Raw genomic sequence first — 17,040 nt, 5'->3', positions numbered from 1 at the left:
TGTATCCTGGTATAATGCTGTACACAACTCTAGTATGGTAAAGGTCCCTGCCACCCTTATGGTCTGTGTTCGAATCTCACCTGTAACTGACCCGTCCCAGTTGTGTCATACCTGACTGGTGCCAGACCAGCAGTCTAAAACCTATCACGCTATTGTCAGACCAGCAGTCTAAAACCAGACTGTTGATGTAGGCTAAACCTGTCACGGTATTGAGGTCAAGGGCAGATTGTTATTTTAAACAAACCGCGGTCAAATCGTGTGCAATGAATTTTTTTTGTTTCGCTATTTTTAGCGGTAGGTTGGCTAAGGAATTCATCTTTTTAAAATCACCATGGCATTTTTCTATGATATAAAACTTCGATTTTATTGAATTATATTTTGTATAGTTTTAGTTTTTTACTTTAAAAAATCAATTTTAACAAAAAAAATAAAAAGAACTATTATTTATTTTTATTTTTTTGTTTGGCTTCGATAGCCACATTTAAGAAACCCTTGGGGGTCCCTCAACACAAAATATAAAATAAGGGTCTGCTTGCATGCACCACTGGGGGCCATTAACACAGAATAGATGCCTCACAGACTACTTAGTTTCAATTGTTGAGCAGATTTTACAGTCAGTATGTAACACGTCAGTCCCCCTCACCTGGTCAAACTCACCCCTTACACCCTCCTCACACCCACCCCACCTCCCCCCCACCTGGTCAAACTCACCCCTCACACCCACCTCACCCCTCACACCCACCTCACACCCACCCCACATCCCCACCACCGCCTTACAACGTATCTAATGTTTATACGATTCGCCTAGCCGAAAATCGATACCCCCGCCCAGGTATCGTCCAGCCGTCGATACCTGAGGTATCGCCCGAGCGACTGCCCGTCCAGCCCTCTGTTTACATACGGAGCCAGGCCAAGATTGAATAAATTTATCGCGTGGCGTGGCGTGTCCATCTGCTCACTGCCTGCCTGCCTGCCTGCCTGTCGGCCCAGTGTGAAGAGCTCACTCGATGGATAAACTTGCCTGGATTCTATCCACTCGCTCGCCCAGCAGTGATACGTGTTCTCTCAGTGATACTTGTTGTGATATTTCTTTTCATGGATAATTTACGCGACTGACTTGATCCTGTGGCAACAACAACAACACAGTCACGTGGTACTCATTAAACTGTAGCTTGTATTGCGATCGATGAATGACCAAGTGATAGCGGCCTCGCTCAATCTGTGCACGTGTGGTGATGAGGGTGGGGGAGGGGGGGGGGGGGGTGTTCGCTCGTGAGTTAGATCATATTGACACGAATGTGACGGCCGTGTTAAATTCTAATCGCATTACACGGCTCGTCTTACTCTTGGCCACGTGTAGCCTCTGCTCCTAGATCACGTGATACGCTAACTTTCTTCCTCCACATTTCTTCTCTCTATCTACACCCGGCTGGTACTTGCATCTGTTAGAAGCATGTTTGGTTCTATTTCAGTTCTAGATATCTACATACTTAACGGTTTATTTACAAATGCATGTGTGTTTATTCTATATAAACATATTATAGGCCCATATATATATATATATATATATATATATATATATATATATATATATATATATATATATATATATATATATATATATATATATATATAGTATATGTATGCGTGTTGTTTTGATCGATCTCTTGTTTTAATGTCAAACACGTTACACCCAGAGTTGAAATGTTTAGATGTAGTGTTTACGTAAGTTTAAATAACTTACAATATAATCTGTGTACGTTAAATTCATGGGTCATTAACGGCGGCTGTCGACCATTTGGGACTTTTTAAATTAATTAATAAAGCCCATCTAATTAAAGGAAAACTTTGCTAGCAGATAAATCAGCGGACGGAAAATTGATTTGTTTGCTAAAGCGTATAGTTCTTAAACAAATTATCTGTGAAATACGTGTTTACTTATTTAAAAACTGTCACCCCTTCCCCCACCCCCACCCTTACAACAAATTTCTGACCCCTGGGTAAAGGCATAAATTATTTGCTATAATCTGCATCTGATGAATGCCACCAACACCTGAATCCACCACCTCCACCAACACCTGAATCCACCACCTCCACCAACACCTGAATCCATCACCTCCACCAACAATTGTACCACACCTTATGAATGCCACCACCTCCACCACACCTTATGAATGCCACCCAACGTTTAAAAAACCAGAATCTGCTCCCCCGTATATTTATAAACCTGTTGTGTGTGGGGGGGGGGGAGGGGGGGGATCTCGTGAGCCGTCTGCTGTCTGTGGGGGGGGGGGGATCTCGTGAGCCGTCTGCTGTCTGTGCTCGTCCTCTGGTCATCAGATGATCCGGCGCCCGCCTGGAGTCGCCGATAACCCCCACCCCACCCCCAAACAAACCTCACCCCTCCCTTGTACTAGCAGACAGGCACCAAACGCTGGGGGAGGGGGGATAAGCATGAAACAATGCTCTGCTTTATCCTGGAGATGTAAGCCATGTTCTAGGTAGCGAGGGGGTAGGGGGGGGGGGGCGCGTTTCACCGAATGTTTAAGTGTAGTGTCTGCATTAATGGGGTGGGGGGGGGGTAATGTTAGGGTTTTTTTCCCGCACAAAAAAACATTTTTGGGGATTATAAATTAAACGAATAGGAAAAGTGAATAGAGCTTAGATTGCTTTATAAAGGTAGAAATTGAGCTTATATTATACTACTGTATAAAACTGTAAATTGAGCTTATATTGTATTACTGTATAAAACTGTAAATTGAGCTTAGACTTTATTACTGTATAAAACTATAAATTTAGCTTAGATTGTATTACTTTACAAAAGCCTTACACAAAGACGAACACATATCATGACCAGCCTTAAGCTAACCTTCTACACACACGTACATTCAAGTATTCTTACAATTGTAGTTGACTCTTAGAATCCGATTCTTACGTCACGGCGGTCTTCGAGGTGCAAAACTGACCCAGACCCAGCACACCTTTGACCCAATACCCAGCCGACCTTTGACCTCTACCCTCCCGGCTTAGATCTAACACTTTGAATGTTACCCTATTGGAGGAATAAAATTTTATATTTTGTAGACAGCACTTGACCGAAGTGGCTGCTCAGTTTACTGTATGTGGTTGATGCGGCGGTAAACTTTAAAGGCATCGTTCGCCTCGTAAAAATCGGGGTTCCACTCCAGTTAATGATGAATGCCCTCTGAGTGTTAACTAGCTAACATCTACTTTACTTTAGGACATTAGGAGAAGGGTTTAGACCATTTTAGACAGTATCCTATCAAATTTGTTACAGAATTATGACATTTCTAGCCAATATTCCATTAAATTTGTTACAGAATTATGTCATTTCTAGCCAATATTCCATTAAATTTGTTCCAGAATTATGACATTTCTAGCCAATATTCCATCAAATTTGTTATAGAATTATGACATTTCTAGCCAAATTTCCATAAAATTTGTTATAGAATTATGACATTTTTAGCCAAATTTCCATCAAACTTGTTACAGAATTATGACATTTCTAGCTAATATTCCATCAAATTTGTTACAGAATTATGACATTTCTAGCCAATATTCCATTAAATTTGTTACAGAATTATGACATTTCTAGCCAATATTCCATCAAATTTGTTATAGAATTATGACATTTCTAGCCAAATTTCCATAAAATTTGTTATAGAATTATGACATTTCTAACCAAATTTCCATCAAACTTGTTACAGAATTATGACATTTCTAGCTAATATTCCATCAAATTTGTTACAGAATTATGACATTTCTAGCCAATATTCCATCAAATTTGTTATAGAATTATGACATTTCTAGCCAATAGTCCATCAAATTTGGTAAAGAATTATGACATTTCTAGCCAATATTCCATCAAATTTGTTATAGAATTATGACATTTCTAGCCAATATTCCATCAAATTTGTTATAGAATTATGACATTTCTAGCCAATAGTCCATCAAATTTTTTAAAGAATTATGACATTTGTAGCTAATATTCCATCAAATTTGTTACAAAATTATGACATTTCTAGCCAATATCCCATCAAATTTGTTACAGAATTATGACATTTCTAGGTAATATCCCAATTCTCATCTGTTTATTTCACGAGGCTAAACCCTGCTTATTGTTAAAAGTTAAGACTTAATTATTATTGTCTTTTATTTATGTGTTCGCTTAATAATTTAGAAAATTCCAGAGTGTTTTAAGAATGATATTTTAGATAAAAGAGCGAAAATTCTTATTCCTGGAATATTATTACCCGACTTTTATTGACTGTTACCCGACTATTAACCGAATGTTACCCTAATGTTACCCGACTCTTAAAAGCTGTAAACCTATGACTCTTCTCAAACTACTTTAAGAAAAACAACAGCCATAAGACCCAGGGGCGCAGACCGACTGGGGGGAGGGGGTTACATATGACCCCATGTTCCAGAACTCACTCTCTCGAGTACGCCTGCTGTTTCCCCCAATTCACTGCTCACTCACAGAGTTTTATTACATGTGCTTGAGTGTAAAAATGTGAGCGTAAAAAGTAATGTTTTAAAAATACTTTTTACTTCACAATTCCTATGAAATAAAACTATAAGTAGGTCTAGTTTTCGCTGTTCAAATGTTTGGTGTAAAAGGTAATATATTTGAAAAATGTTGTATAAAAGGTGGTATATTTTAAATATGATGTATAAAAGGTGGTATATTTGAAATGTGATTTGAATATTTGAAATGTGGATATTTGAAAAATGTTGTATAAAATTTGGTATATTTGAAATGCCCAGAGTGAGGTGGAATATTTAAAAGTTAAAATGAATTCCTAGTTGCTCTCAGTGTGTAGAACGTGTGTTGGCTAGGGAGAAATAATAAGATACATATATCACAAACAATCTTTGAACATGAGCGGCTAAATGGTGTCCAATGTTTTAAATTGAAAGGTTATCCGTTTTGATAGCGGGCATTGTTTTACGTAAACTTAAAACGCAATGATTGCAGAATCTAACATTGATCCCGTTTTTAATTTCAAAACTGTTAAGATAAAGTTTTTTTTTCAACTTTTATTATTATTTGTTATTGGTAATCTTAAATGTATTGATGAAAAATGTTGAAAATAAATTTAAAATGCTCCACCGACTAGGCACTGATCCACTGACTTGCAAATCATCCATCGACAGACTTATCACTACTCCAACCCCCCCCCCCACCCCACCCCCCCCACCCCACCCCCCCCCCACCCCACCACGGAGCCAGAACCAACAGACGACAAAAAAAAACTTTTCGCAATTTGGTCAATTAGTCTATAATCGAATACATCCCTAGTTCCAAAGTTCGATTACCAGGACCCGGCAGAATGAAAAAAAATAAAAGTATAACAGAATCGATACCGTTCTACGTGAAGCATTCCCATCATCCTAGGATCTTAATAAAGCGGAAAAAATCGATACCGTGTTTTGAAATAGGTATTCGACGTCATTATTACCGGCACTAAAATATAAATGAAGTCAAAATTGAGAGCTTTTCCATCCTCGCGATTTTGGTTTCTCTTGTCGGATTTAAAACATGATCGTGTAGAGTGGAGGGGGGAGGGGTGGGGTGGAGTGGAGGGGTGAGTGGGGAGTTGGGTGGAGGGTTGTTTGGGGTGAGGGGCGGTGTGTTGTTTTACTGTGGTCAGAGTGTGGCTGTTGTAGACTTTTAAGTCTGTGGGTGATGGTGTAGTTTTGATGGTGGTTTTATTTTATTGTCGCGGTTAGGAAATAGTTTATGTCACTGTGTGGAGGAGGGGGAGGGGAGGGGGAGGAGGGGATTATAACTGTGTTAGTGGTGGGTGGCATTTTCACTGAAATTAAAGAATGTTGAGTTTACCCTAATTTATAATGTGTTTTGTGTTTGGTAACTTGTGGTTAGTTGTGGTTAGGTCGTGGTTGTTCCTGTGTGTGTTTAGTTGTGGTTGTTATCTTATGGTTGTCAACATGTGGTTGTCAACTTGTGGTTGTCAGCTTGTGGTTGTCAACATGTGGTTGTCAACTTGTGGTTGTCAACTTGTGGTTGTCAGCTTGTGGTTGTCAACTTGTGGTTGTCAACGTGTGGTTGTCAACATGTGGTTGTCAACTTGTGGTTGCGACTGGCAACTTCAGTACCAGTGGCACTTTAGGACGGTCATGTGGTTGTCAACTTGTGGTTGTCAACGTGTGGTTGTCAACATGTGGTTGTCAACTTGTGGTTGCGACTGGCTACTTCAGTACTAGTGGCACTTTAGGACGGTCGATAAAACCTTAACGCGCGCGTGTCATTTGAAATGTCACGTGTCTCTGGTTTCTGCCAGATTCCAATCATATGACACATGTCTGCCACCATCCCCCCTCCCCATCTCCCATTTCCATCCCCCTCTTCCCAGTTCCCACGCCAACCCAGTGCATCAACACTGAAAAAGTTAATTTCATCGCTTCTGTCTCAACTAGATTGAATCCAACAACAATACGTCTTTAACTTACACTCACACTCACACTCACACTCACACTCACACTCACACTCACACTCACACTCACACTCACACTCACACTCACACTCACACTCACACTCACACTCACTTACACTTACACTTACACTTACACTTACACTTACACTTACACTTACACTTACACTTACACTTACACTTACACTTACACTTACACTTACACTTACACTTACACTTACACTTACACTTACACTTACACTTACACTCACACTCACACTTACACTTACACTCACACTTACACTCACACTCACACTCACACTCACACTCACACTCACACTCACACTTACACTCACACTCACACTCACACTTACACTCACACTCACACTCACACTCACACTTACACTCACTTACACTTACACTTACACTTACACTTACACTTACACTTACACTTACACTTACACTTACACTTACACTTACACTTACACTTACACTTACACTTACACTTACACTTACACTTACACTTACACTTACACTTACACTTACACTTACACTTACACTTACACTTACACTTACACTTACACTTACACTTACACTTACACTTACACTTACACTTACACTTACACTTACACTTACACTTACACTTACACTTACACTTACACTTACACTTACACTTACACTTACACTTACACTTACACTTACACTTACACTTACACTTACACTTACACTTACACTTACACTTACACTTACACTTACACTTACACTTACACTTACACTTACACTTACACTTACACTTACACTTACACTTACACTTACACTTACACTTACACTTACACTTACACTCACACTTACACTTACACTCACACTCACACTCACACTCACACTTACACTTACACTTACACTTACACTCACACTCACACTCACACTTACACTTACACTTACACTTACACTTACACTTACCTCTATTGTTCTAACCCACCTGTACCAATCACATCAAGATATTTAATACAATGTGGCGAATCAGGCACGTGACCGCTACAGGACCAATCGATACATTCATTTCTCCCCCACCCTCTCGTCATCCCTACCCTCCATAGCTGACGACGTCCCGATATTTCTGCTAGCCGTCCAGCCGCACGGCTCTGCCGGTTGTCGTAGCCGGTAATAGCCGGGTAATTCACCGCACTTGCCGGATATTGAAAATGGCGTCTGTGGTCGGGGGAATATCTGTGTGATCACACACCGACCTGTGAATGATCCGTTCGGTTGTGTGATCACACACCGACCTGTGAATGATCCGTTCGGTTGTGTGATCACACACCGACCTGTGAATGATCCGTTCGGTTGTGTGATCACACACCGACCTGTGAATGATCCGTTCGGTTGTGTGATCACACACCGACCTGTGAATGATCCGTTCGGTTTGATTGGTGTGTTTCTTTGATCACGGTGAGGTGTGTAAGTGTGACACAATTAGGTGACGACGCGAGGCGGTTGTAGTGTGTAGGCCCGGGGTCGTACACGGTAGAGGTGTAGGTGTGTTGTGTGTTATAGTTATAGGTGTGTGTATGTTATCGCGTGGTGTGTGTAAATTCTTGTGTGTGATTCAGGGAGTGTGTTAGAGGTGTGTGTGTTAAGTTGTGTTGTGTAATTTCCTGCGTCTGATATGTTGTGTTTTGTGTGATATGTTGTGTTTTGTGTGATATGTTGTGTTTTGTGTGATATGTTATGTTGTGTGTGATGATTGTATACTTTATGATGTGTTTTGTGTGTTATGTTGTGTTTTGTGTGATATGTTGTTTTGTTTGATATGTTATGTTTTGTGTGATATGTTATGCTTTGTGTGATGTGTTATGTTTTGTGTGGTATGTTATGTTTTGTGTAATATGTTATGTTGTGTGTGTGATGATTGTATACTTTATGATGTGTTTTGTGTCACATAAAATGTGTCGTATGTGTGTGATAGAACGTGTCTTTCTACAGTGGTATGGTGTGTGTAGCATGGTGTGTCACATGGTGTGTAGCATGGTTTGTCACATGGTGTGTCACATGGTGTGTCACATGGTGTGTCACATGGTGTGTCACATGGTGTGTCACATGGTGTGTCACATGGTGTGCAGCATGGTCTGTATGAATGACACGGATAAGCTGACAGAAAGAGTTGTTACAATGTTGATGAAGCCAACCTTCTGTTGTGGGTTCAAATCCTAGCTACACTAAGCTTCCCCTTGTGTATAAGTTGTCGATAAGATAAACCACTCTAAATATAGTAACACCCTGGCTGTATTGATCAAGTATCGATATCATGCTTTTGTTTATTGTTTCAATTAAAGAAATCATGAACCGGCTCACCCATCGATCTATCGATTGATTGTTTATGATTTAATTGAAAGGGATGTGTGTTGGCGGCTGGGGGGAAGGGGGTTATTAAAGGTTTTTTATGTGGACGGTTAGTGGCTTAGTCGAGTTTTGGACGGCCAGGGCTTTAAAATAATGGACGGTTGTTGTTAGCTTAGGACGGTAGCTAGGAATTCAAATCGCGTGAAATATCTGACCGTCGACACTACTTCTCCGTTCCTTTCTTGGTCAGATCTTGCCGGAAGTAACATTTTAAAACGGTGACCACAAGGTGACGTCAGGGTGACCACAGGGTGACGTCAGAAAAAAAACATGAACTTGATTTGTTCCAGTTGAACTCCTCTGGACATAAACAATTGTGGAATTAGCTGCTCAAAGTGTTTTTTACTCTGTGATACTATCCGACTGCCAAATTCTCGCATGTGGTGCTTCCTCAGTGCTATATTTAGATATTGAAGTACCCGTATGTGGAGTTTCCTCTGTGCTATATTTAGATATTGAGGTGCCCTTATGTGGTGTTTCCTCTGTGCTATATTTAGACATTGAAGTGCCCGTATGCGGTGTTTCCTCTGTGCTATATTTAGACATTGAAGTGCCCGTATGCGGTGTTTCCTCTGTGCTATATTTAGACATTGAAGTGCCCGTATGTGGAGTTTCCCACAAAAAATGAGGTTCTCCCATGAAAACCTTATTTACTTCCCGCCAAGCCATAGGTAAGTTTAGGGCTTAAATCATTGGTGACGTCAGACAATCTAAAACTGGTGTGACGTCAGACGGTCAACGAATGTATGTGACATAGACATTCTGTGTCACTAACGTCTCGTTAATTTATCTAATACATAAGCTCAAATGGACTATGCGACTGTATGTATATTTGTGGAAAACATGCATATATTTTAAAAAATTCGACTTGATCATTCTTGTACAAAATTATAAATTGAACATTTCCAAAAAACTCAATATTTATCGTATTCAATCTACAATCTCATTTTACAATGTACTGTTTGTTTTGATGTTGTAAAAAACAATTATCTAATTAGCGTGGTTTGATAAAGTGCAATGCGGTAGGTATAACACAGGTATTTTAAATACGACCGTTTATATATTTTAAAAACAAAATATAGTGTTTATTAATAATTATTTTTGATCAATTACAGTTTAGAAGCCGTTGTTCTTTAATGTTTAAGTTTATGTTTCCAATTGCGTTATTGTTTTTGCGTTTATGTTTGTGTTTGCGCTTGCGTTTCGTTTGTGTTTACGTTTGTGTTTGCGTTTGCTTTTGTGTTTGCGTTTGTGTTTATGTGTTTGTTTGCGTTTGTGTCTGTGATTGTTTGAGTTTGTGTTGCGTTGTGTTGCGTTTGTGTTTTGGTTTTGGTAGTGGTTGGTTCTGGTTAGGGTTAAGTTTAGAATTAGTGTTAGGCTTAGGGTTATTTTTTCTCAAACTTCCATATTAGCACATAGAAATTTAATTGGAAAAGTAAAATATTTCCTAAACCTAGGCAATGCCAGGTATATACTACTTAATAAACACACAAGTCACGGTCCTTTACAGATAGTTTTTTCACAGAGGCCAGTGCAGTGCCTTGCCAGGACGGCTAGTAGTATATGCAGAAAACAATACGAATCAAATATACTACTTACCCTCATTTAACTACCCTACCCCCCCCCCCCCAATACCAACTAAATGACTGTCACTAGCTGTCATCTGACCAACTAAATGACTGTCATTAGCTGTCATCTGACCAACTAAATGACTGTCATTAGCTGTCATCTGACCAACTAAATGACTGTCATTAGCTGTCATCTGACCAACTAAATGACTGTCATTAGCTGTCATCTGACCAACTAAATGACTGTCATTAGCTGTCATCTGACCAACTAAATGACTGTCATTAGCTGTCATCTGACCAACTAAATGACTGTCATTAGCTGTCATCTGACCAACTAAATGACTGTCATTAGCTGTCATCTGACCAACTAAATGACTGTCATTAGCTGTCATCTGACCAACTAAATGACTGTCATTAGCTGTCATTTGACCAACTAAATAACTGTCACTAGCTGTCATCTGACCAACTAAATGGCTGTCATCAGCTGTCATTTGACCAACATCAGACAGCTAGTGGTATGACCTTGCCCTCTGTTATCTATTTTTAAACATGTTTACAAGTGGGACATTTGCATTCGATTTGGTTTTACGTTTTATTTAAAAGTTAACAATGTCGTTGTACTTTTTAAATGTACCTTCATTTTAATGTACGTTATATGTACTGATTAATCTAAGAGGTTTAATGTGAGTTTTGAATGCGGTAAGCAAATCTTGTGCCTCGTGTATGCTATCAGCAACACTGTTAGATCACAACTTGCTTTACTGGTTACCTGCTCCCCTTCTCTACACTTTTCTGGTGAAGCAATCCCCAAATTGCAGCAATCCCCAAAATTCAGCAATCCCTAAAATGCATCAATCCCAAACTGCAGCAATCCCTAAAATTCAGCAATCCCTAAAATGCAGCAATCCCCAAATATCAGCAATCCCTAAAATGCATCAATCCCAAACTGCAGCAATTCCTTCACGCACTACTCCCTACAGAAACTGCTACATAAAGCCTCAGTGTATACAACCTACCGTCCCATAGATTTGTTCACTAAAACCAAATCACATTTGACTTTATTTCGAACAGCTGGTTTCAGTTGTAAACCTTAATCCAATTGATCGCTCACCGTTATAAGAAACATATATGTTGTTGAACTTGGCTTCAAGGTAGTTGTTTTGTTTTTCGATAGAGTTTATTTTTAGAACAGTTTCCATCGTCTGCTGTTGATTAGTCCAGCAGTTAAAAATTTTAATGAAACTTTTACAGAAATATGTGGTGGAATATTTGTTTCAATGTGGGGTCGAAATTTCAATCAAAGATTCCAACGTTTAATTAAGACTTGATTAAACCAACACAAATTGAATCAAATCAGTGACCTTAGCACACATACACATTTAGAATCAAGTCAGTGACCTTAGCACCAGAGGCGTAGCGACCCTTCCCGGCGCCCGGGGACAAACTTTCGAGTTGTACCCCCCCCCCCCCCATCAAACTTTCGATTATGTCACAATAACGATGTCATATAAAGCGGGTGTTAGGGTACTAATGGTAAACAGCTATAATAACTTGATAATGTCAAAGCTTACCTTTAACTAGCCACAACCCTAAATCAAGTCTAACCATTGCCTTATCTCATTAACCCTAGCCCAAAGTTTACAACTTTGATAACAATACTAACACTTCTAATTTTGGAGGTGTCCTCTAGTGTAGGACACTGAGTGGAGGACTTCTCCATGTCTCCTAAATGTGACTTTACTATGTATGTCCTGACGACATGATGACGCCAGACTGTATTGTTGACGTCAGACGTGCTGACGAGCTCATGACGTCACAAGTAACGATGACGTATTTTGTGCTCCACAGTTGTGAGTACGGTGCCCTGCGCGCCCCACAGATTCCCTTCCCGCCCCTCCCCGACCTCCCCGACATGTCGGAGACCAGCATCATCGTCACCACCAACGGCCCCAGCAACAACATGAGCCCCAGCCCCAACCACCTGCACCACCTGAACCACAGCATCGGCAGCGGCAGCCCCAACGGCACCATGCTCCAGCAGGATGGTAGCAACACCATCTCTACCATCCTCACCGTCCGGATGATTATGCAGGGGAAGGTGAGTCGTTTTTTTTTTTGTCGTCTGCTGGTTGGGCATGACGTCACACAGACAGACACAATGGCAGACACAATGGCAGACACAATGACAGACACAAAGGCAGACAAAATATCAGACACAATGGCAGACACAATGGCAGACACAAAGGCAGACAAAATATCAGACACAATGGCAGACACAATGGCAGACACAATGGCAGACACAATGTCAGACACAAAGGCAGACAAAATATCAGACACAATGGCAGACACAATGGCAGACACAATGGCAGACACAATGGCAGACACACAGACAGACACAATGGCAGACACAATGGCAGACACAATGACAGACACAATGGCAGACACAATGTCAGACACAATGTCAGACACAATGGCAGACAAAATATCAGACACAATGGCAGACACAAAGGCAGACAAAATGGCAGACAAAATGGCAGACACAAAGGCAGACAAAATGGCAGACACAAAGACAGACAAAATATCAGACACAAAGGCAGACAAAATATCAGACACAATGGCAGACACAATGGCAGTCACAATGGCAGACACAATGGCAGACACAATGGCAGACACAATGGCAGACACAATGGCAGACAAAATATCAGACACAATGGCAGACACAATGGCAGACACAATGGCAGACACAATGGCAGACACAATGGCAGACACAATGGCAGACACAATGGCAGACAAAATGGCAGACACAATGGCAGACACAATGGCAGAAACAATGGCAGACACAATATCAGACACAATAGCAGACACAATAGCAGACACAATGTCAGACACAATGGCAGACAAAATATCAGACACAATGGCAGACACAATGGCAGACACAATGGCAGACACAATGGCAGACACAATGGCAGACACAATGGCAGACACAATGGCAGACACAATGGCAGACACAATGGCAGACACAATGGCAGACACAATGACAGACACAATGGCAGACACAATGGCAGACACAATGACAGACACAATGGCAGACACAATGGCAGACACAATGGCAGAAACATTAACATAACAATGGCAATATATCAAACAGTATTAGACACGAAAGCACTACTTTATATCGGCGACTGAGTTCGATATTTTGAAATCTCCCATTTCATAAATGTACATCGATTGACCTAATAAACACAAAATCTGTTGTCCTTTCAATACATCGACCTAAACACACATTTCACAAGCCTCACTTTACACACACACACACACACACATTTCACAAACCTCACATTACACACACATTTCACAAACCTCACATTACAAACTACACTAATCCGCCATTATGTTTATATACTAGTAGTATTGAAACATTATAAGTATACATACATGACAATACTGCGACCAACACACTACAACATACAACTCTGCATACAGGTAACATAACCCACTATGCCGCTGTTATGTTGGTATAATACAACTTTTAGATTCTCCCTGCAACCAGGATTTCAAAATAGTGTCATATAAAAGGGGGTATCTATGGGCTTAGCCGTACCGTGACCACACGTTGCAATCAAACGAAAATAGCCAACTCAGGGTTGAACGGGTTCTAGAAGATGATGAATAATCATCGATATTTATACGCGAACATTCCTACAAGATCGTCCCTTTGAAGAAAAAAAATGTAATCCAGATTTTTTTAGGGCCGGGCAGTTCATCAAATTGTGTACAAAAATGGCAGACGGCATGTTTGGATGGATGCGCCCGCCCCCGGGCCGATAGATGGGTATCATGACGCGGCTATAACATCCCCGGCTCGTGTATGACTCCCTGACTCCGTGACTCCGCTAAGATCCTGACCTATTTGATGGCGCCATTACAAAGTGAACTATGTCGTAAACAGCAATTATAAATTGTTTCTCCCAAAGTTAATCAAAATATGTCTTTAAAATAAAACAGCTATATTTTAGAACTGTAATTTAAAAAACGCGCAGATCAACCGAATTTCTTGCTCAGGATTAGTAGAGATTCTTTTAAATAAAAAAAAAGGTCTGGTAATCTATTATCGATAACGTTTGCATCGTGAGTGTGAATGTATCAATTATGGTAGCTTAAAAGAGCTCAATGTAACACTATGACGTCATTACTGGCTGATTATAACAACACAAACACACACACATACACACGTCATTCAATTCACAGTAACCTAGTGTGCCAGCACCAAGTAGGGCCTACCGTTCCGACTCAACAACACATTTCCTTAATCATGCTCACCGCATACACAAATAACGGCCACACACACACATATGTATGCACACATCCCCCCCCCCTCCCCGGGGTTTGAACACAGCCGTTAGGCGATTAGCAGCCGGCATCAAAAACCGTCAAACAAAAACAAAAAACATAAAAGGGAATGCATGTTTGTCGCTGGCGTCCATTGATGTCCGCCATCTTGGATCGAATCACGACTGACCGCTGATTGGTTTCAATTATTTATCAGTTGGTCGGATTGGTCGGATTGGCAACGTCAGAGAACGGCCTGTTTTCACGCCCTTGTGGATCTTTTGTTGTGGTCGGATCGATGGCGGGTCGATAGCCTAATCTGCACTGGTTTACGCCGGCGCCCCTGGGGACCCGAATAATGCATGGCTGGGCACAAACACATTTGGCCGGGGGGGGGGGGGAGGGGGGGGGGCGATTAACGGCCGATGATGGGGAGGCCAAAGGAAGATGACCAATGTCAGTAGTATTACGCCTGTTGCTGTGAAAAGGTTTTTATTTTCTCTGGAAATTGATTTATGGGGTGTGTAGGGTTTGCGGCGGTGTGTATGCGTGCGTGTGTGTGTGTGGTGTGTGTGTGTGTGTGTGTGTGGAGGGGGGTGTAGCATTCAGCCTTAGTGGCAACGCCCATTTCCTACCGCTGCGGGGGGGGGGGGGGTAGATTTACGATTACACACGCAACCTGCAATACATACATTACATTTCTCTTGACGTCACACCCTGTAGCCGTCCATAATTTAAAACGATAGTGGCCGTCTATGTACTCAATATAATAGGCGATAATCGGTACTCTCATGGCCGTTCATTATTTCAAAATGTTTGGTTGTCCACTATCTCAAATATCTTGACCGTCCATTCTATTAAATGACTTTGCCGTCCATTATATTAATTGACTTGACCGTCCATTATATTAATTGACTTGACCGTCCATTATATTAATTGACTTGACCGTCCATTATATTAAATGACTTGACCGTCCATTATATTAAATGACGACCGTCCATTATATTAAATGACTTGACCGTCCATTATATTAATTGACTTGACCGTCCATTATATTAATTGACTTGACCGTCCATTATATTAATTGACTTGACCGTCCATTCTATTAAATGACTTGACCGTCCATTCTATTAAATGACTTGACCGTTCATTCTATTAAATGACTTGACCGTCCATTCTATTAAATGACTTGACCGTCCATTCTATTAAATGACTCAACCAGTCATTAATGTCACGACCGATTAAAAAATCCTTAAATTGGGCCTCCGTCCAATGACGAAATATTCCGGCCGTCAACGATCCTAACTGGCCGTCTAGCCGGCCGACCCCGCGACAGACGCCCATGTTGGCGACACCCTGGAGTTAATCAGAACAAACATCTCCCCCCGACCTGCGCCAACCTCGCATGTCGTCACGCTAGGCCGTGGCTATTTTTAGACAGCCGTCACGGTTCAGCGAGCGCCGCAGTCTATTCGCGCTTCCGGTCTACGGCCCTTCTTCCCAACTGCACGGCTTCCGGTCTACGGCCCTTCTTCCCAACTGTACGGCTTCCGGTCTACGGCCCTTCTTCCCAGCTGTACGGCTTCCGGTCTACGGCCCGTCTTCCCAGCTGCACGGCTGCACAGCTGCAGCTTCAAACGGCTTCACGTCAAAATCACCAGACAACACACGCAACAATCTCCATGTTGCTATGTTGAATATAGCCTCCATGTCCTGATTTTAATGACACGAGAAATTGATTAAATCAGCCGCGAAAACCAACCAGAAGTTTTTCATTTAGAATCCCCTTATTCCTTTGGTCTATACAATATTTGATAACACGCTATAACTATACAACTATATTATGTTAAGAAAGAAAAAGGCGAAATAAACATTGTATTGATCGTTAGCACATATTGTATGTTCAGTCTCCCTTGGCTTTAAATCATATGGTGTAGTTTTATCTACTCATACAAAGCACATATGTCTCTTATCCTGCCGAGGAAATTTTACCTCCTTTACCAACACAACACACCCTAATATTACCTCCCTTACTCATACAACACAAATATTACCTCCCTTACAAACACAACACACCCTAATATTACCTCCCTTACCCACACAACACATCCTAATATTACCTCCCTTACCCACACAACACACCCAAATATTACCTCCCTTACTCACACAACACACCCTAATATTACCTCCCTTACTCATACAACACAAATATTACCTCCCTTACTCACACAACACACCCAAATATTACCTCCCTTACTCACACAACACACCCAAATATTACCTCC

General features: G+C 41.0%; 1 protein-coding gene across 1 annotated transcript in view; it reads left to right on the top strand.

The window, feature by feature from the left end:
* Positions 1 to 958: 958 nt before the first annotated feature.
* Positions 959 to 17,040, top strand: part of LOC131947622 (poly(rC)-binding protein 3) — a gene marked incomplete at its 3' end in the record, with an annotated part of 57,496 nt that continues 41,414 nt past the window's right edge. The window contains exons 1-3 of the mRNA XM_059308849.1: positions 959 to 1,153; positions 9,049 to 9,529; positions 12,275 to 12,524. Coding sequence (XP_059164832.1) covers positions 9,462 to 9,529; positions 12,275 to 12,524 — 318 coding nt within the window. The remainder of the gene's footprint in view (positions 1,154 to 9,048; positions 9,530 to 12,274; positions 12,525 to 17,040) is intronic.

This window comes from Physella acuta, unplaced genomic scaffold (genome assembly GCF_028476545.2).
Source record: "Physella acuta isolate Inbredline_101_S28 unplaced genomic scaffold, ASM2847654v3 ptg000601l, whole genome shotgun sequence".
Taxonomy (NCBI): domain Eukaryota; kingdom Metazoa; phylum Mollusca; class Gastropoda; family Physidae; genus Physella; species Physella acuta.
This window is presented reverse-complemented; position numbering and strand designations above follow the sequence as displayed.